At 44.1% G+C, this 20,286-nt stretch overlaps 1 protein-coding gene across 2 annotated transcripts in view; it reads right to left on the bottom strand.

The window, feature by feature from the left end:
• Nucleotides 1-3,533: 3,533 nt before the first annotated feature.
• Nucleotides 3,534-20,286, bottom strand: part of npas1 (neuronal PAS domain protein 1) — a 366,892-nt gene continuing 350,139 nt past the window's right edge. For both annotated transcript variants that reach the window (XM_039768048.1, XM_039768049.1), the window contains 3 exons: nucleotides 15,779-15,926; nucleotides 9,823-9,929; nucleotides 3,534-4,927 (listed from right to left, as the gene is read on the bottom strand). In XM_039768048.1, coding sequence (XP_039623982.1) covers nucleotides 4,032-4,927; nucleotides 9,823-9,929; nucleotides 15,779-15,926 — 1,151 coding nt within the window. In that variant the 3' untranslated portion in view covers nucleotides 3,534-4,031. The remainder of the gene's footprint in view (nucleotides 4,928-9,822; nucleotides 9,930-15,778; nucleotides 15,927-20,286) is intronic.

Raw genomic sequence — 20,286 nt, 5'->3', positions numbered from 1 at the left:
ACCCTGAAATGTCTTGGAATGGCCGAGTCAAAGCCCAGACCTCAATCCCATGGAGAATCTGTGGCATGACTTGAAGATGGATGGACACCAAGACAACCCATCAAACATGAAGGAGCTGGAGCAGTTTGGCCTTGAAGCATGGGTGAACATCTCAGTGGCTGGATGTGCTCAGCTGAAAAAGTCATTCAACAGGAGACTTGCAACTGGAATTGCAGCCAAAGGGGGCTCTTGGAGGGGTGAAGACCTATTCACACTCAGCATTTAGGCTTTTATATGTCATAATTATTGTTCGTATCACAGTTAAAAAATATTTTGCACCTTCAAGGTGGTAGGCAAGTTTTGTCGATCAAATAGTGCTAATCCCCCAAAAATCCATTTTAATTCCAGGTTGTTATGTGACAAAACAGGGCAAACACAGAGGTGGATGAAGACATTCACAAGGCTCTGCTTTGGACTGCACACCTGCTTAGACAAGGCATCCTCCCATCAGCCTCAGCACATTTCTCCTGCCTGATGGGATTTGTAGTCCTTGTGTCCACTCTGTCACAAGGTGGCAGATGAGATGAAAATGGTTGATGGTGGTTTTATATTGTAATGTCCTTGATCCTGACCTGAAAGGGACTCATTTCTCAGGTGACCACAGATGGGCAGAAGGGTTGGGGCAACCCAGTAATAAATCAGCTTCTGATAGAGTAGAAAAGGGGGAGAGCATGGCATTTCCCTCTGAGGTTCAGACCAATGACATTTTAATACAATGTTGAAATTATTACCAAGTTACATGCGGATGCCAGTTTTTGCATTTGAATAAAAAAACATTCCAGTTCTATACCAATAGTGACATTTTTCCTGACCACTCTAGTTTGGATTGGATTTGGCATTGTGCATTAATAGCTTTGAATATAATGTGATTTAATGACCAACTCAGGTTCCATATGTTAAGGTACAGCTTAGGCAGTTCAGTCTGAGTCAGTGGGCATGTGCCAGCCTGAGCCTGTCTCTTCTCGCGTAAGCATGTTCAGTCAAAGCGTACAGTGAGTAGGGAATCGCCGAGTCCAGGACAGATGACACTGACCCAGTTGACGTCAATATATGAGAAGATATACACAACGGCGAGTAAAGCCCCATCACAGATTTTCCCCGTTATTTTAAGTCTTGAAATCTTAACAGAGATGGTGGCAGTCGCAGTGCCTGCGACTCAGTCACCACAAATAAATCAAACTGGTTTTGTCTTACAGCACAGCGACAGTCACGTGTGTGTGTGTGTGTGTTTGTGAGAGAGGATAATCAGTGAGTGCCCACCTGGAATTATAATACATAGAGTTGAGCCACAAGGAACAAGCAATGTGCACGTTTTGGTCCTCACAGACCAGAGAGAAGACCCACCCAATCTGATGTCTCATGTTTGTCGATGACCTAAGTGAAAATCAACGAGACGAGACTGTGGACGAAATCGCCATACCCAGAAAGCTGTCATAAAGGCTTCCACCCGGTCAGGCAACGCTAAACCAGCTTATTCCTCAGAAGCACCATATTTATACATTCATTTTTTGTGAAATGAAACGTCGAGCTTCACAGTGGATTCAAGTTTGTGTGAATCGCAACTGCTGTAGAAGCTATAGGCCTGTAAGCTTAACCCTTAAATCGGTTCCCAATGCAATTCACCAGCACGCCAGAGCCAAGTAGCTTTCCATACGTACATTTGTTGAACGCCACAACTGGCTATAGTCAGTTCCCAATGCAATTTCCCAGCACATTGGAGCCGAGTATATTTGGTGAGATACATTTATTGAACACTACAAACCAGCAACAGTCTGTTCCCTGTGCAATTTTCCAGCATGCTGGAGCTGATCAGTTCGTGCCGTACATTGACAACTGGCGCCCCCTAGCGAATCAGCATCACTGCCCGAGATTCAGCCGCTGCACTATACTAGTCTGCCAGCATCAGCGTTGGCCTCTGTGTGCCAGTTCAAGCGCAGTTGGCTTGGTAATTTACTGAATTTCATCAATGGCATCAGTTGCACCTTGTATAAGGTGGTCCAGATCTAATTATGCAATTGTCATTACACTATAACTTATTAAGTTTATTACATAGAAAATTACCCGAAAAATCCTGGACCATCGAGAAGTGTGTTGACATGACGACATGAAGAATCGTCTTTGCGCCGAACTGGAATCGTCCACGCATAAATCAAAGTCATCCAGATGATGTGACTCTGCATAATTAGATCTGGACCACCCTGTACATATAATAATTGATTGTTCCAGTAGTTATTTCTATACTTTTAACAGTGCATTGGTAGTGTGTAGACTGATCAGTGTTGTAGTAATTGTGATGCTCTTTGCATGACAAAAAATATGTTCCATTAAAATTTCACTTTTTCTTGGTGAATTGTGACATTTCCTAAAAAGTGCAGAAAAAAAGTATTTAGCGTCCAGGGATGCATTAACCCCGCAGGTACATATGTGGCAGTTTAATGGTTAGTGACCCCTTGGGCACAGCCATCAACAGGGTGTCTGCGGAGGGAGTGTTGACCACGTCGACAGGTTTACTTTTACATTCTGGTGACTCTTCCTATGAAGTCAGTAGACAAATTAGGAGAGCAATGGGGGTGTCAGGGGATCGCTGGAAGGGGTGTGTAGTGCGCCTAAAATCTTTGCAAGCCTTGAGTCCTGGTGCTCCCTGTTTGTGAGACATGGATGTTATCCAGTGACCTGAGATGGAGACAGGACTACTGTGTCTCTTCAGAGAATCCTTGAGTATCGCTGGTTTGACTTTATGTTGCTTACGGAGTCCCAGATGAGGCACATGACCTGAATTGTGAGGGAGCGTCAGTTACAGCACTACGGCCATGTGGCGTGATTCCCCGAGGGTGATCCAGCTCACAAGATCTTCATTATTGCTGAGGACCCGAGTGGTTGGATTAGGCCAAGGGGATGCCCACAAAGCACATGGCTGAGGAAGATAGAGGGTCATTTCCAGAGGGTGGGGCTGCCTACTAGGATCCCAAGCTGTTTCATTGTGTACGGGGGTACAGTAACACGCTTTACCAGTGCCTGCTGCCCAACCTGACCTGACCTGACCTTCAGAATGGACAAAAAACTGAATCCCTTACAAACTGCTATGGCGAAACTGCCTAATAACCTGGAAGGTACAACGAAATGTTCCTAAGAAAACTTGGGCACGTCAAGTTGAGGATAACGTCCAATGACATCGATGGGGCCAAGGTGATAGCACAAGATCCAACCAATTGGAAGTAAATCACACAGGATGTCTAAAACCCACTGGCATCTACAGTAGCATACTGGCTCTGAGGATTGACGACAAACATGACCGCAGATGCCCACTCCAACAAGGCGACGTGTTGTCTGATCCTCCTATCTCCAATTCCCTCAAAACACTTTTGGATTTTGTCACTTCCTAATAAATACAGATAGCACTAGAAAGTTCACGCCAATCATTTTGGACACCCTCACTCACTCATTGACTCGTTCACTCCACCAACACGCCACTGCCCAGCAGAGTTTTACAAAAGTTAGTCGTGTGCTTTTATTGGCCTTAAAGGTTTTACACGTAATACATGCTCATGCTTCATTACACGTGTGTGACATCTGAAAACTGAATGTGCCACCCCGTGCTGGGCGGCCGGACGGCAGGGTCCTCGGGTATGGATGTGAGAGAGCCGTGTCCAGCTAACAAGTGCTACAGGGTTTTGTTTCGTATGCCGGAATGCACGTCTCCCACACCTTCATCCTCGTCCTCGTCTCTGGCGCCAGTCTTTATGTAAGTGCTTGCTAAGGAACTGCAGAAAGTGATGGGCACAGACCCAAGGAGTGTCCATCTGACTCATTTTAGTTCTGTTGAACAGCACGCTGCTCCCCACCCCCATAAAAGATAAGAGGAACTCTGGTTCAGTGGGCTTGAGGTTTGCCTGCTCTTGGTGGTTCCATGTGAATTGGTGGCTTCAGTAGTGCCTGAAGTAGCAGTCACCCAATGAGCAGCCCTGAGATGATGTGGGGTGGGCACATGAGCCTCAGTCTTCCTCCTTGTCTGTGTCCATGGAAGTGCCATGGAGTCCATTGAGCGGCATCAGAGGTAAGGACGCTGGAGAGAGTGAGAAGCCGCTGAACGAAGGCAAACCGCCAAGCCTCTGGAGGTGAGCGAACAAGGATGGTGATTTGGGGTTGGTGGGCAAGTCACAATTTAGCGAGTGACTGTGACCTGCTGAGAACTCGGCCGGGGCATACCTAATTGTGCTGGGGGCGTACAGGCTGGGGGGGGCCATGCTGTCCACGGGCCGGGGTAGAGGGAGCACCACACGGCCGACTCCGACTCCTCCAAGCTCACCCACGTCAAGCCGCTGAAGGAGCTCGAGGTCACCTGCCGAGCCGTGGAAGAGTCTTTCGTCACGGGAGAGTGGTGAGCCCGAAAGAGGCGGGGACAGAGCCTCCACTGAGGGCGTGAACTGAGTTTTGGGAGGGGCTTCACCACCCGGTGGGGTTAACACTGAGTCAGGGATGCAGATCCGAGGACAGTTGAGGTTGAGCTCTCCGGAGCCGGCCCATGTGTCTCCTTCGGCCCCTACTTGTTCAGTTTTGATCGGAGGCCCGGCCTGCATACGTGGGGGACACTTGTGCTGCTGGACCATGACGCGGCCGTTGCGAGTCCTTTTGTGCTCATCCTCTTCCCCATCATCACTGCTCCCTGACTCCAGTGTATTTTCCACTTTGATGCGCTTGGCCATGGATTCAGAACTGCTGTCACTTTCTGGGGACACGGGGCGGTCACTGCTTCCTCCGACTCCCTCAGCTGGGGCTGGCTGCTGACTCCTTTTCTTCTTTTCCTGCGATTGACTCTTTGGGGAGCCCACTGACTTTGAGGTCAGGCTGCTACTGCCATCTACCAGATGAGTTTCGCTGCGTTCTCCACCTGCGTAAAAGAAACAGAAGAAGAGACCGTCAGCAACAAAAATTTAGTAGTGACACTAATGACGAAAAAAATAAAGCGTATGGGATAAGAGAATCAGGAAGAATAAGATTACAGTAAAGTCTTCAATTCAAGCATCCCCTTCCTCACACCAGGAATCAACTCCGAACTGAACGCCAGTCATTCGGGTATCATCATTTTTTTTAGTTGTAGTTTTTCATTATTAGTCCTCTCCTCCTCCATCTCTCTTCATTTTAGTGCACATAATTTCAAATTGATTTTTTTACAGTTTCTTTCATTATTATTTGGTTTCATTTGATTTGATAGTGTGTGGCAGACGACCAGGGACTTTGCCCCACCGGGATGCCTGGAACAAGGGAGGACCTGGAGTGGGGCAATATATTCCCCTGGACGCAAAAGGGCTAAAGGGAAGCTCAAACCTGTGGGGATTCGTAGCCACCACCAGCGGGCATCTGGATGGTTCTGGAACCATGGAATGCAGCACTTCTGCCACACCAGGAAGTGCTGCGAGGACAGGAACCAGATATGCCCAGAGTGCTTCTGGGTGCAAGGGCAGTGCTTCCATCACACCAGGAGGTGCTACCAGAAGATCATCCGGGAGCACCTGGAGCACATCTGGGTGTGCCATTAAAGGGGCTGCCTCACACCATTTGGAGCTTGTGAGGAGTGGAGTAGAGGCGGCAGAAGAAAAGAAAGTCTGTATTGGGCTGAGTATTGTGTTGTGTGCCCAGGAGCAAAACGTGTGTGCTTTTCAATATCTGGAGTCTGTGACCGTCTGTGTCGAGGCTGATCTTCAGTGGGAGGTCGAGCTTTTACTTACAGGGCCCCTAAACTGTGGGATGGTCTGCTTGCTACTATAAGTGATCCCCTTTCGGTCTCAGCTTTCAAATCCCTGCTGAAGACTCACTACTTCAGTTTAGCACACCCTGACTAGAGCTGCTGATTAGCTGTACAGACTGCATCTCTGCTGTTGGTCATTAATACTAAAACATAAGTAAGATGATAATTATAATTTGTTACTAACCCTCACCTATTCTGTTTCTCTTCTCAGTAATCAAATGTGGCACTTGGTGCCAAGGCCCACCTGCCAAGTTGTTCTGCCTGCCAAAGGTAAAGTCATCTCTGATGGAGGATCACAGTAATCGTCGGCTAAAGGGTCGGATTGGCTGGCCCAGCACTGTTTCAGCTGTGGAATGGCCAATAGGGGGAGGCAGCTTGATGGCTGAGGTCTCCAGGACTCTGAACAAATCCAAATCCTATTATGTGATATCATCTACTGTTAAATTCTGCTCCATACTTGTAAAATTTTTTATTGAGGATTTGTTCTGTTCTGTGTATTGTGTTGCATTGACCCCCTTCTTTTTGACACCCACTGCACGCCCAACCTACCTGGAAAGGGTTCTCTCTTTGAACTGCCTTTCCTAAGGTTTCGTCCATTTTTCTCTACTAGGGTTTTTTTTTGGGAGGTTTTTTTTTTTGTCTTCTTAGAGAGTCAAGGCTGGGGGGCTGTCAAGAGGCAAGGCCTGTTAAAGCCCATTACAGCACTTCTTGTGTGATTTTGGGCTATATAAAAATAAATGGTATTGTATTGTATTGTATTGTATCTTCCACAAGTGTCTTTTATTATTATTTTGTCCAGAAATACTAAATCAGTCAATCCATACATAAGAACATCATCATGTAAACACCATTCTAATCTCTCATTATTTATTTTTTATTCTTGTGTGGAAACCATCTGAAATGAAATATTTTAGTTTTTGTAGCATTGATTGCTTCATCAGTATTACTAAATCAGTCAATTGATTCCCATATTACTTTGTATAACTATATACACACTCAGTGGCCACTTTATTAGGTACACCTGTACAACTGCTTGCTAACACAAATCTCTAATCAGCCAATCACAGGGAAGCAACTCAATGCATTTCGGCCTGTAGACCTTGTTAAGATGACCTGTTGAAGTTCAAACCGAGCATCAGAATGGGGAAGAAAGGAGAGTGAAGTGACTTTAAATGAACATGGTCATTGGTGCCAGAAGGGCTGGTCTGAGTATTTCAGTAGCTGCTGATCTACTGGGACTTTCACAAACAACCATCTCAGATAAAGGGGAAATATCCAGTGAGCGGCAGTTCTCTGGGTGAAAACGCCTTGTTGGTGCCAGAGGTCAGAGGAGAATGGCAAGAGTGGTCTCAGCTAATAGAAAGATAACAGGAACTCAAATAAGCACTTGTTATACTAGGTATGCAGAAGAGCATCCTTGAACACACAAAACATTGAACCTTGAAGCAGGTGGGCTACAGCAGCAGGAGACCACACAGGGTGATACTCCTGTCAACTAAGAACAGGCAATGGAGGTGACAATTCACACAGGCACACCAAAATTAGACAATAGAATATTGGCAAAATGTTGCCTGGTCTGATGTGTCTCAATTTCTGCAGCAGCATTCAGATGGTAAGGTCAGAATTTGGCATCAATAACATGAAAGTGTGGATCCATCCTGACTTGTATCCGCAGTTCTGGCTGGTGGTGGCGGTGCGATGGTGTGGGGGATACTTTCTTAGCACACATTGGGCCGTTTAGTACCAACTGAGCATTGTTTAAATGTCACAGCCTACCTGAGTATTGTTGCTGACCATGTCCATCCCTTTATGACCACAGTGTCCCCATCTTGTGATGGCATTTAGATGGGAATATAAGTGACAAGCCCATTAAGTTTGTAGACAATACCAAGATAGGTGGATTAGCAGATAATTTGTAATCCATTATATCATTACAGAAGGACTTGGATAGCATACAGGCTTGGGCAGACTTGTGGACGATTAAATTTAATGTCAGTAAATGTAAAGAATTACACATAGGAATTAAAAATGTTAGGTCTGAATACACAATGGGTGGTCTGAAAATGGAATGATCACCTTATGAGAAGGATTTAGGAGTCATAGTGGACTTTGAGCTATCGACTTCAGAAGCCATTAAGAAGGCTAACAGAATGTTAGGATATATAGCGCCTTGATGTGTGGAGTACAAGTCACAGGAGGTTCTGCAGAAGTCTTTATGACACACTGGTGAGACCTCGTCTGGAGTACTGGGTGCAGGTTTGGTCTCCAGGCTATAAAAAGGACATATCAGCACAAGAGAAGGTCCAGAGAAGAGGGACTATGGCCATTCAAGGCTACAAGAGATGAGTTATGAGGAAAGAGTAAAAGAGCTGAGCCTTCACAGTTTAAGAAAAAAGAGGATTAAGAGAAGACCTAACTGAAGTGTTTAAAATTATGAAAGGAATTAGTCGAGTGGATCAAGACAGTGACTTTAAAATGAGTTCATCACGAACACAGGAACACCTTTGGAAACTTGTGAAGGGTAAACTTCACATAAACATTAGGAAGTTTTTCTTTATACAAAGAACAATAGACACTTGGAATAAGAGAACAAGTAGTGTGGTAGAGAGGAGGACTTGGGGTCTTCAAAACTCGACTTGATGTTATTTTAGAAGAATTAAGTGGATAGGACTGGTGAGCTTTGTTGGGCTGAATGGCCTGTTCTCATCCACATTGTTCTAATGTTGTAGTAAATGTATTTTCATTAAAAAGTGGATGTTGACAATTAGACGGCCTGCTGAGTTTCTCATTTCTAAACCAATCCAACACCTCATGAAGGTGGCGTTTAAAACAGAGGTTGTAATTTTGAACTGCAAAGACCAGAGACGTTCTCGTTAACCTTGCCCGGCAAACAGTAAACTTCTCATTACGATGAACAGTCAAAACATCTCCTCAAAATACCCTATTAGACACATGTACAGTATGTGTGAGAGAGCATATTGAATGTTGTAAAAATAAACATAACCCGATGCAAGGGAAGAACCTTTCTGTAGCATCAGAGTATACATTGGCATTCAATGGTAAACGTGAGCGATTCGTTGTCACAGGTGCTGCGTGTGCTCTCTGCAGTTCAGGATTATGATGACATCGTTGAAGTCAATGTGAGCTTGAAAGAAGTGTCAGCTATATTCACGAAAATATGAACAGCAAAATGCGAAAATGGTGTGTCACACTCCATCAAAATTAACGGAGCGGATAACCAAGAACCGCAGCAGACGCAGATTTCAGTACTCAAAACACCCAAATCAGCAGATACACAGACGAGGCCGCACAACATCCACCTTCTAACCGCAAATCTAAACGAATAACTAAAGACATTTTTTACATGACTGTCGAATTAGAAATGCAAACATGCCATGAAAAAATAACCACTGAATTTGAACATGTTGCTTCTCGACAGATCACAATTCTTATTAAAAACTCGAATTGCTGTTATGTCAGATAGTGATGCAATAGTCAAAATGACTTAAAGATATCGTAGCAGACAGAGACACTTCTCAAACGTGAGGAGCCCAGCAGCTGAGGTGGTCTATGTGTGTGTGTGTGTGTGTGTGTCTGTCTGGCCCTCATTACAACGTACAAGTTAATTATTAACATTCAGTTACCTTGTGCTACTGAGCACCTAAATGGATAACAGCAAGTTTAGCTTTTTATTTTTTCTCAGCGTTGAGTCTTTCGTTCCTCTAATGTCCTCATTTCTAATCCTGTCCATCCTCGTCACACCCAATGCAAATCTTAGCATCTTTAACTCTGCCACCTCCAGCTCTGTCTCCTGCTTTCTGGTCAGTGCCACCAGGGCAGCCAAAAGAAAGAAACTTTTGTTCAGTATCTTTTGCTCTGTCCCTGAAACCCCTGCAATGGCTTAAAACACATGGACTGGAGAAATTGGGGCTGTGTGTTCTAGAAAAATGAACTCCTATTCCTAAGGGTAGGACCAGATTGCCGAGACATCCAAGGAACAACTGTGTGAGGATGAGTGGGTGACACAAACAGCGTACCTTTCTTTTCTGGTGGACAGTCTGTTGACAGCAGAGTTTTCCTGTTGGGACGAGTTGCTTCAGGAAACTGTTGGAGATCAAGCAGCATATCTGGTAACTCTGGCCGACTAAAGAAGCACAAAAAAAAAAAAATGTCATAGAAAAAAGAGTAATCATTGTGTGAGCTTATGAAAGGTGCCAAACAAAATAAAATAAGTAAACCCAATCCAGGATCTCATGACTCCAGAGCCTATCGTGACAGCACTGGGCAGAAAGGCAAGAACGATTCCTGAAGAAGATGCCAGTTCTTTGTAAGTAAGTAAGGTCCACTCACAACATCAGGAAAATCCAGATAGACTTGTGGACTCCAGACAGATAGTGACCCTCTGAGGCACCTGAAACCGGAATGCTGGACCAATAAGACAGCAGCGCTAAATCACCGCCCCATTGTGCCCTCCAGCAGTAAAGACTCATGCAATGACTATATAACTAGCCAGGCTTCAAAATGAGCGACATTACTGCTAAGCTTACAAGAAATCCGTAAGAAATGTAGGACCACTAAGAGTCATCTACAGACATGGCCAAAGGTTTGGAGAATGACCCAAGTGTTGGTTTTCACAAAGTTTGCTGCTTCAGTGTTTTTAGGTCTTTTTTGTCAGATGTTTCTATAGATAGATAGATAGATAGATAGATAGATAGATAGATAGATAGATAGATAGATAGATAGGAAAGGCACTATATAATAGATAGATAGATAGATAGATAGATAGATAGATAGATAGATAGATAGATAGATAGATAGATAGATAGATAGATAGATAGATAGATAGATAGATACTTTATTAATCCTAAGGGGTAATTCACATGGTGTACTGAAGTAAAATTATAAGCATTTCAGAAGTTTCACAATGACAATGACATGAAGTTTATGCAAATATTTGCAGTGTTGGCCCTTCTATCTTTCTCAATTTGCCCCGGCAGGCTGTCAATCAACTTCTGGGCCCGATCCTGACTGATGGCAATCCATTCTTGCATCATCAATGCTTGGAATTTGTCATAATTGGTGGGTTTTTGTTTGTCCACTCGCCTCTTGAGGATTGACCACAAGTTCTCAATTGGAGTATCCTGGCCATAGACCCAAAATTTCAATGTTCTGTTCCCTGATCACTTTTGTCTTATGGCCCGGTGCTCCATTATGCTGGATTGTTCATTATGCGTCACCAAACTGTTCTTGGATGGTTGGGAGAAGTTGCTCTCGGAGGATGTTTTGATCCCATTCTTTATTCCTAGCTGTGTGTTCTTAGGCCAAATTGTGAGTGAGCCCACTGCCTTGGCTGAGAAGCAACTCCACATGACATGAATGGTCTCAGGACGCTTTACTGTTGGCATGACACAGGACTGATGGTAGCGCTGCTCACCTTTTCTTTTTTCCAGATACCTCAAACAATCAGAAAGGGAATTCATCAAAGAAAATGACTTGACCCCAGCAGTCCTCAGCAGTCCAATCCCTGTAGCTTTTGCAGAATATCAGTCACTCCCTGATGTTTCTCTTGGCTTCTTTGCTGCCCTTCTTGACACCCACCAGGCCATCCTCCACAAGTCTTCACCTCACTCACATCTGCCTGCTGCCATTCCTGAGCAAGCTCTGCCTTGGTGGTGCCTCCCGATCCTGAGTCATGAATAAAGAATGGGACCAAAACATCCTCTGAGAGCAACTTCTCCCAACCATCCAAGAACAGTTTGGTGACCCACAAATGAACAATCCAGCATGATGGAGCACCTGGCCATAAGGCAAAAGTGGCTCGGGGAACAAAACATTGAAATTTTGGGTCCATGGCCAGGAAAGTCCAATTTAGAACTTGTGGTCAATCCTCAAGAGGCGGTTGGACAAACAAAAACCCACCAATTCTGACAAACTCATCAGTCAGGATTGGGCCCAGAAGTTGATTGCCAGCCTGCCAGGGTGAATAGCAGAGGTCTTGAAAAAGAAAAAAGGGCCAACACTGCGAATATGGAATCTGTGAATAAACTTCATGGAATTGTCAATAAAAGCCTTATTATGAAATGCTTATAATTCTACTTCAGTATACCACAGAAACATCTGACCAAAAGATCTAAAAACACTGAAGCAGCAAACTTGGTGAAAACCAACACTTGGGTCATTCCTAGAATTTTTGGTCACGACTGGACTGTGGCAGAGTGAACATCTGCTCCAAGCTCATTATGGAGGATCCTAATCATTAACATGGCACCGTTACTCTTATCCACAGATCAAATGCAGACGATCTGCTCCGGAACATTCCAGCCTGGGACCCGAATTTGAAGGGAAGTGAAGCCAGTGCACTGCCCACTGTGTTTTTTTTTCCAGAAAGGCAGCCAAGGCTTCACTCAGTTTCATCGGGTGATAATCTCGAAATTCGCTGATTGAGCTCCTTGTAATCACCGCACTAATTAGCTAAAGCACCAATCAGGCTGAAAAGCCCTCCAACCATTTTGTCTAATTAAGCACTGCCAGGCCAATTAGTAGCACAGACTCACTGGAGCAAAGAATTTATTCTACATCTTTCAAATCTCCACCAACATCAGGAGAAGGGCTGTGATGTGACCAGCAAGGAGTAGGAGGCCTGGGATGGAACATGCAGGACTCTGGGGGAGTTTTATGTGGGCACCAATGGTGGATTTATGGCAGGAGTTCAGCCTGAAGAGTTGAAATGTCACCTGCACCTGATTGTAGCGCTCTGAGGACTTGCCACCATTCTGGTCAAACACTCACTTCTCTTTATCCCAGCCTTTGTCAGTTGATCTTCTGTGCCTTCAGTTACAGTGCCCTCCATAACGATTGGGGCAAAGACGCATTTCTCCTTGATTTCCCCCTCAGCTCCAGAGTTTAAAATTACAAATCAAACAATTCAGATAATGTGTTTAAAGTGCACACGGCAAATTTTCATTTAAGGGGATCTGCAGACATTCTAGTCAACAAGGTCCCCCAATTTCAGGGCTCCGTAATGTTTGGACACAGCAATGGCAGGTTTGTTAAAGCCGTCATCATATTTAGTTCTTTGTCGCATATCCCAGCATGCAATGACTACTTGAAGTCTGCCATTCATAGACACCACCAGGTGCTAATGGTCTTCTCTGGTGATGCTGTGCCAAGCCTCTCATGCAGCCATCTTCAGCTCCTGCTTATTTCGGAGGTCTTCTCCCTTTAAGTTTTCTCTTCAGCAAATAGATGGACTGCTCAATTGGAATGAAATCGGGCGACTGACTTGGCCATTCAAGAATTTTCCATTATTGAAACTTTGATCAACTCCTGTGTTGCCTCAGCAGTGTGTTTGGCTCATTATCTTGTGTAGAATGAATTTCCATCCAGTGGGGTTGAGGGTATTGACTGGAACTTGAGGAGATAACATGTTTCTATACATCGCAGAATTCATTGTGCGTCTGATGTCAGCAGTTCCATCATCAATGAAGAGAAGTGTGCCAGGAACGGTGGCAGCCATACATGACCAAGTCACAACACCCCCAGCACCATGTCTAACAGATGAGGTGGTCCGCATTGAATCTTGGGCAGTTCCTGTTCATCTCCACACTTGGCTCTTGCCATCACTCTGATCAGGTTCATCTTTGTCTCGCCTGTCCACAAGGCCTTTTCTCAGAATTCTGCAGGCTCTTTGATGTCCTTTTTCACAAACTGTAATCTGACCATCCTGTTTCTGTGGTGTTCATCTTGCAGTGTGTCCTCTGTGTTTCTGTTCATGAAGTCTTCTGCTGACTGTCGTCTCTAACACGTCCACAAGACTGTGTATGATCTGTCAGACAGGTGTTGGGGGGCTTTTTCTTAACCATAGTGAGGCCCCTACAGATTATCAAGTTCTCGCAATCAGTTTTTAAAATCAAGGTGAGTTATCCTGTATGGTGCCTCTTTAGCTTGGGGTTACATTGTGATGAATTCATAAGTGCACTGGTACTCGCAAAGAAAGGCTCTATAAGAAACAAGGCTTATTTGATTCATACTCAACCCCTGCACTTTGTGCTGCTTTTCTATTGTTTTGGGTGCCTTATAATTAATTATATTAAGTTAAAGACTTCCCATACACACGTGAATACAGAGGTACATGTTGCACAAGAGAGAGAAGAAAAAACAACATCTGCAGAAACTGAGAGTTATGACAAGAAAAATCCTATCCAAAGGGAACAATTTGGAGTTGAGTTTTAAGAGAAGAGCATAAAGAGCAGTCACATTGTGGTGAAACATTCTAAGGTTTAGGGTCCATGGCACTGAATGACAAGACCCTACAGTTTGGTCAAAGGGACCTTCAGCAATCCAGTGCCAGAGAACATGAGCAAGAGTGGAGGGTTGTAAGGGTAAAGGAGTTTAATTAGGTGAGTAGGGGCAAGACGATAAAAACCTTCAGAGGTGTTAGGTAGAAGTTTGAATTATTTATGCAGAGTTCTATCTATCTATCTATCTATCTATCTATCTATCTATCTATCTATCTATCTATCTATCTATCTATCTATCTTGCACCCACTTGGACTACATGAACACGTTTAATGTCTGTAATGCTCATGACTGACAACTTTACGAGGTGGGCAATGGATGAGTGAAAATAACAATGAATTGATGCACCCACCATGACACAAGTAGGCTCAGAGTCACTAAACTGGGCCAGTACCAATGCATTTTCTCAGAAAAACACTTTTTCTATATGAGTGGTCGGTAGTACAAGTGGTTCAGAAGTGGCAAAACCAGGCAACTCTATACTAAGAGGAAAAGTCCACCGTCACCGAAAGGGGTCAGGTGATTATTATTATGTCAGAGCCAACGGATAACCCATGTATTAGATATAAAACATGAGCTCTACTTTGATTACTTAGTTTATATGGGTAACCATATAAAGCCTGGCCAATTGAGCCTGGCCATATGATGGCACTCACTCAGAAAGGTGCCTTACTGTTAATCAATAACTAATTAGTCATTGCTCCCTGATACACTGAATAGGTTGTGCAGCCCACCTAAATATATGTGTAAGTGTACTCCGTTCATCTGATGGGTCCGTCTCCAGACAGTGCATCCCCCAGTGCAGTGATTCTTAACCTTTTTTGAGTCACGGACGCCTTTAAGAATCTGATGAAAGCTATGGACCCCCCCCCTACACACCTGAAATATTTACGTAAACACAACTTTGCATGCAATGAATATAATGTGCTTTATTTATCGAGATTTAATTGTCTCATACATACATGACATACACAAAGTATTACTAAAGTGTAAACAGTCTAAAGAAATTCCTTTTTTATGAAAACAGTAACGGCCTCTCATTATAATTATGAAATACAATCCTTTTGTGCAAATTAAAGCAGATCTACTACTATTACGTTTTCTACTGCCATTGCTACTAATACTACATCTACTCTCTCGTTATCTACTTTATTTCAATGCAAAGGTTGTTCAACTGGGCTGCATAGTGAATATAGATGTTAATTTTTATCTGACCCTCACGGACCCCCTGAAACCCACCCATGGACGCCCTAGCCATAGACCTCAGGTTAAGAACCCCTGCCCAAGTGGCTATGACAGAATTTAAAGAATAAAATTGCTGGTTCAGTCAGTTCCCACCACTGGTTCACCGTGTTACTTCAGCTGCCAGGGCTCATATTAGAGAGTTGGCAAGGTTTCCAGTTATAGAGTTTAAAATTTTACCTTCCCTGTGAAATGCGCTACCTTAAAAAAGTGGCTGAATGCATTCCCATAGCACTGCCAGACTTCATCAACGGCAGACAGCAACTTCCTAATATAAAGGTGACTGTCACTTTGCTCCATTTGAGTGAATGAGTGACTGAGTGTGGTCTGGTGTCCCCTACAAGTTTGTTTGCAGTCCTTACTATTGTGACCCTGAATTCTGCCTACAGAAACACATGACATGGGAAATAAGAAACTTCATTTTTTTTAAAGGAAACAAAAAAGGATAATTACCTGAGGATGTAGTTGACCCAGATGACATTCCTGTCGTGTGGCATCTTGTGGTTAATGGAGATGGTGGCACAGGACTGGAGCCACAGAAATCCGCCGTGACGCTGAAGCCATCGGTAGTATCCTGTGACCACCTGGCCTTTCCTCAGCACTGGGACCAGAAAGTGACAAAGAGAAAAGCTGTGAGTAATCCAAAAAGGAGAGGAATTGGAACTTGGCGTGCCACCTGCTGAGATGTGGGCACAGAACAAAAGGTCAGGTTAACCAGGCTATAAAAATTGTACTTACATTAATGTGCCAATAGTGGGCAGCAGACCCGTATTGTACAGAAATAGATATATGAAGGTTGTGTTCCTTGCTGGGTTTCTCAAAGATGCAGCCTGAGTGGCAGGGGTGGTGGTTCCTCTCAGAACATGACAGCCTTTTCAGTAAAGGGGCCTAGCTGGGCATACCTCAGAGAGCCAGTGGTGAGGGTGAATGGAGCACTGAAAGCTTTAGCTGAGCTGCACTAACAGATAATGATGATCTGTGCAAGAGAGGACAGAGCCGACTATACTTCCTTAGAAGGCTGGCGTCCTTCAACATCTGCAATAAGATGCTGCAGATGTTCTATCAGACGGTATTGGTGAGCGCCCTCTTCTACATGGTGGTGTGCTGGGGTGGCAGCATAAAGAAGAGGGACGCCTCACGCCTGGACAAACTGGTGAGGAAGGCACGGAGCTGGACAGTTTGACATCTGTGGCAGAGCGACGGGCGTTGAGCAGACTCCTGTCAATCATGGCGAATCCACTGAACAGGATCATCTCCAGACAGAGGAGCAGCTTCAATGACAGAATGGGTCACCGTCCTGCTCCACTGACAGACTGAGGAGACCCCACACTATGCGACTCTTCAATTCCACCCGGGGGGGTAAACGTTAACATTATACAAAGATATTGTCTGTTATACCTGCATTGTTATCACTCTTTAATTTAATATTGTTCTTTATCAGTATGCTGCTGCTGGAGTATGTGAATTTCCCCTTGGGATTAATAAAGTATCTATCTATCTATCTATCTATCTATCTATCTATCTATCTATCTATCTATCTATCTATCTATCTATCTATCTATCTATCTATCTATTATTGTATATAGTGCCTTTCCTATCTATCTATCTATCTATCTATCTATCTATCTATCTATCTATCTATCTATCTATCTATCTATCTATCAATTATATAGTGCCTTTCATATCTATCTATCTATCTATCTATCTATCTATCTATCTATCTATCTGTCTATCTAATCGCCACCAGATGGCAGCATAGCTACTGTATACCACTCGTGTAACCTCAGTTCAGAGTTCAGAGTCAACTTCAGGGCACAATTGGCCAGTGATGTTAGATGAGAGCCAACTAAGGGAGATGACTTATGGTGGGTTGGTTGTGGGGTCCGAGGGACTATAAGAGGGACTTTATTTCATTAGTTTTGCCACAAAGAAAAGTACTTCTGTGGTTAGAAAGTGGGCAAGCCACCCCATCGGTAGAACGAATGTGGCAGGGGGTGAAGTAGGGGGTGGCTCCTTTAACTTTACATTTGCTCTTTTCTGCTTTTTGTTTGGCTAGAATAGTAGTGTGGCAGTTTAAAGGAAATGAGCTAAAGTTCAAAACCGGGAAATGTCTAAATGAAAACACCCAAGTAAATTGTAATCAGAATTTAATAGCAACAGATCAAGAACCGGGGACACTAAATCACAACAGTAAGCAATGCTAGAGGGTTTGAATGTATCCAAATGTTGGGCAAAGTATGCCCTTGGCATCTGCTTAAAGGAGTACCCCACTCCAAAATGATATCTTACTTACCCCGTGTGCTTTATAGTATTTTTAATCTTGTGTTTTCATGCAGAAAGGGGGTAAGAAACTTTATGTTTCGATGGCCGCTGTATGGGGCCAATGCAGCACGACAGCAACCGATATCAACACGTCCATGAAATAGCCGCTACTCGAGTCACCTAATCCCCACGCAGAGTCACCCAATTTCTTACTCACAGTGTCCTAACACCTTGACTCTTTCTAAATAAACTGAATGAATGTGAATGAGTGTTTGACTTGAAGACCCGCCGGCCCCCCTCTTTCATTGGTCAGGACTCATTCTTATTCCCTGGCTGCCCTTTAGCTTCACATGCTCTGCGTTCCTTCATTCATTTGATTTCTTTTCTTTACTTATTGCTTGTTTGTCGCTATTTGTTGTGTTCAGGTTCTGGCTGTTTTTCCGTCTGTGACTTTTGTTTCTTGAGGCACGGTGGCACAGTGGTTAGCTCAGGTCACACTTTTGGCCACGATAACTCAGTCAGACATAGTGGGCAGGTGCTTCCCTATCCCCCGGGGGGGCACTTATAGGACCACTGCACCATTCTAATCTACTCAGAACTGAAGTTCCTTCCCTACTGACATCAATACATTTTGTCGTGCTCTGTGAAGTTCCCAAACTTTCCACGATTTTGTTGAACTCAAATTCCATGAGGGTCGCTCATCACTAGCTTGAAGTTTGAACCAGTGCATTTCGGAGGACAGATGCTTTCGCGTTATTGTTAAATATACAAGTCATTTGGGAACTATCACGACAGGAAAATCCAATTAGAGCAAAAAATCTAAATTCACCAATGAGGCTTGTAATGTGAACGCAGCCTTAGCTGGTCCTGCATGAGTGACTGTGACATGCAAATGACTGGTGGTCCATCCAGGAAAGGCTCCTGCCTTTCAGCCAACGTTGCAGGGACAGACTCTCAAGTTCAAGTTTATTGTCATGTGTCCGTAGTACAATGAAATTCTTACTGGTACTGTATGACTCCTCACAACATTTGACAAAAATACAATAAAAACAACAAGTGCGATGTGTGGGTGTGTGTATAAATATAAAATGTCACGCGTGTGCGCATAGGGGACACCTTAAGGGCTCTGTTGATGGTAATATCCCGCCGCTCCATGGGTGGGCGCTGTGTCTTAAAGCCTTTTCTTTCCCTCCCTCTGCAGACTAAAAGATTGGCGACTGGAGGACCTCTGATGTCACTTCTAGTGCCCGCCCACCTGGACCCGCCTCTTCCTTCCAGAAGGTGTCAAAATGAAAAGATCTGCCATCTTAAGACAGTTCACAATAGGACTCGTGTCAGAGAAGACGTTCTCACGACTGTTATATAGCGACTGTTGATTGTTCCAACATTTATATGGGGTTCGCCATCTGGGACTACAACTCTTCATGACCTTTACGTGTCGTTCTTATAATACATACACACGCACTAACCTAGACATACTAACCACATCATTGTCCTGTCGGTGAACTGGCAGACACATTTTGAGCAAAAACCAGAAGATGCGCGTTTAGAGAAAAAGAAAGAAAGAAAACCAAAGCCCAATATGAGAGACAATAACCATAGTCAAGAGAACAAGAGGGTCAGTACACGTTAGAAAAAAGTACAATGATAAATTTAGAATTGTTAGAGATTTGTTATCCACAGATCAAATAAGGGTTTGGACTCAGAGCCGTGAGGGCGGCATGGTGGCGCTGCTGCCTCACAATTAGGAGATCAGGGTTCGATTCTTGTGTCCTCCCTACGTGGAGTTTGCATGTTCTCCCCGTGTCTGCATAGGTTTCCTCCCACAGTCCAAAGACATGCAGGTTAGGTGCTTTGGTGATCCTAAATTGTCCCTGCTTGGTGTGTGGGTGTGTGTGCCCTGTGGTGGGCTGGCGCCCTGCCTGGGGATTTGTTCCTACCTTGCGCCCTGTGCTGGCTGGGATTGGCTCCAGCGGACCCCCTTGACCCTGTAGTTAGGATATAGCTGGTTGGACAATGACTGACTGACTGACTCAGAGCTGACCTTTTATCCCATTGTGTTGATTAAGAATGAGTCACAACCTAGGACGTCAGACCCCTAGCAAAGCTGGAAGTGGACTTAACATTGGAAATAAACATAGGTGGCCTTTGAGGACCCAAAATCATACCAAATCATGGCAATTACTAGTCATGGTAATGGAATATATTTAAAAAATATTTGATATCTCTTGTCCTTTATTTTCCTTTCATCTGTATCCTCGTGTGTTTGAACCTCTCTTGACCGGTGCTCCCTCACCTAACCAGCACTTTGCTCGACTCCTGAATGCTTCTTGTCTTTGAAGACGACTCTCATTATGGCTCCTACTACCTTTACTCCTCACCGTGTGTTTCACACTCACACTTCCTCTTTTGATCGCATCACCAAACTCAAACTGACCAATCACATCAATACCAAGCTGACCAATCACTTCAAAGCCAAGCTGACCAATCAGATGGCTTGGAGGAACCAGACACACACACATATACACAGATGGTTATGTCACAATGTCTGTTTCTGTGATTGGCTGCTCACCATTGGATCATGTGGTTCCTACATTGGTGCATACAAACTTTTAGTCATTCTGAATATTTTTATATTGACACATTGGTGCCATTTTCCCTTTTAATGACTAAATTCTTCTTAATTTTAAATAAGAGAC

The sequence above is a fragment of the Polypterus senegalus genome, chromosome 11, assembly GCF_016835505.1.
Source record: "Polypterus senegalus isolate Bchr_013 chromosome 11, ASM1683550v1, whole genome shotgun sequence".
Classification (NCBI taxonomy): domain Eukaryota; kingdom Metazoa; phylum Chordata; class Cladistia; order Polypteriformes; family Polypteridae; genus Polypterus; species Polypterus senegalus.
The sequence above is the reverse complement of the archived record's forward strand: the minus strand, read 5'-3'. Positions and strand labels throughout refer to the sequence as shown.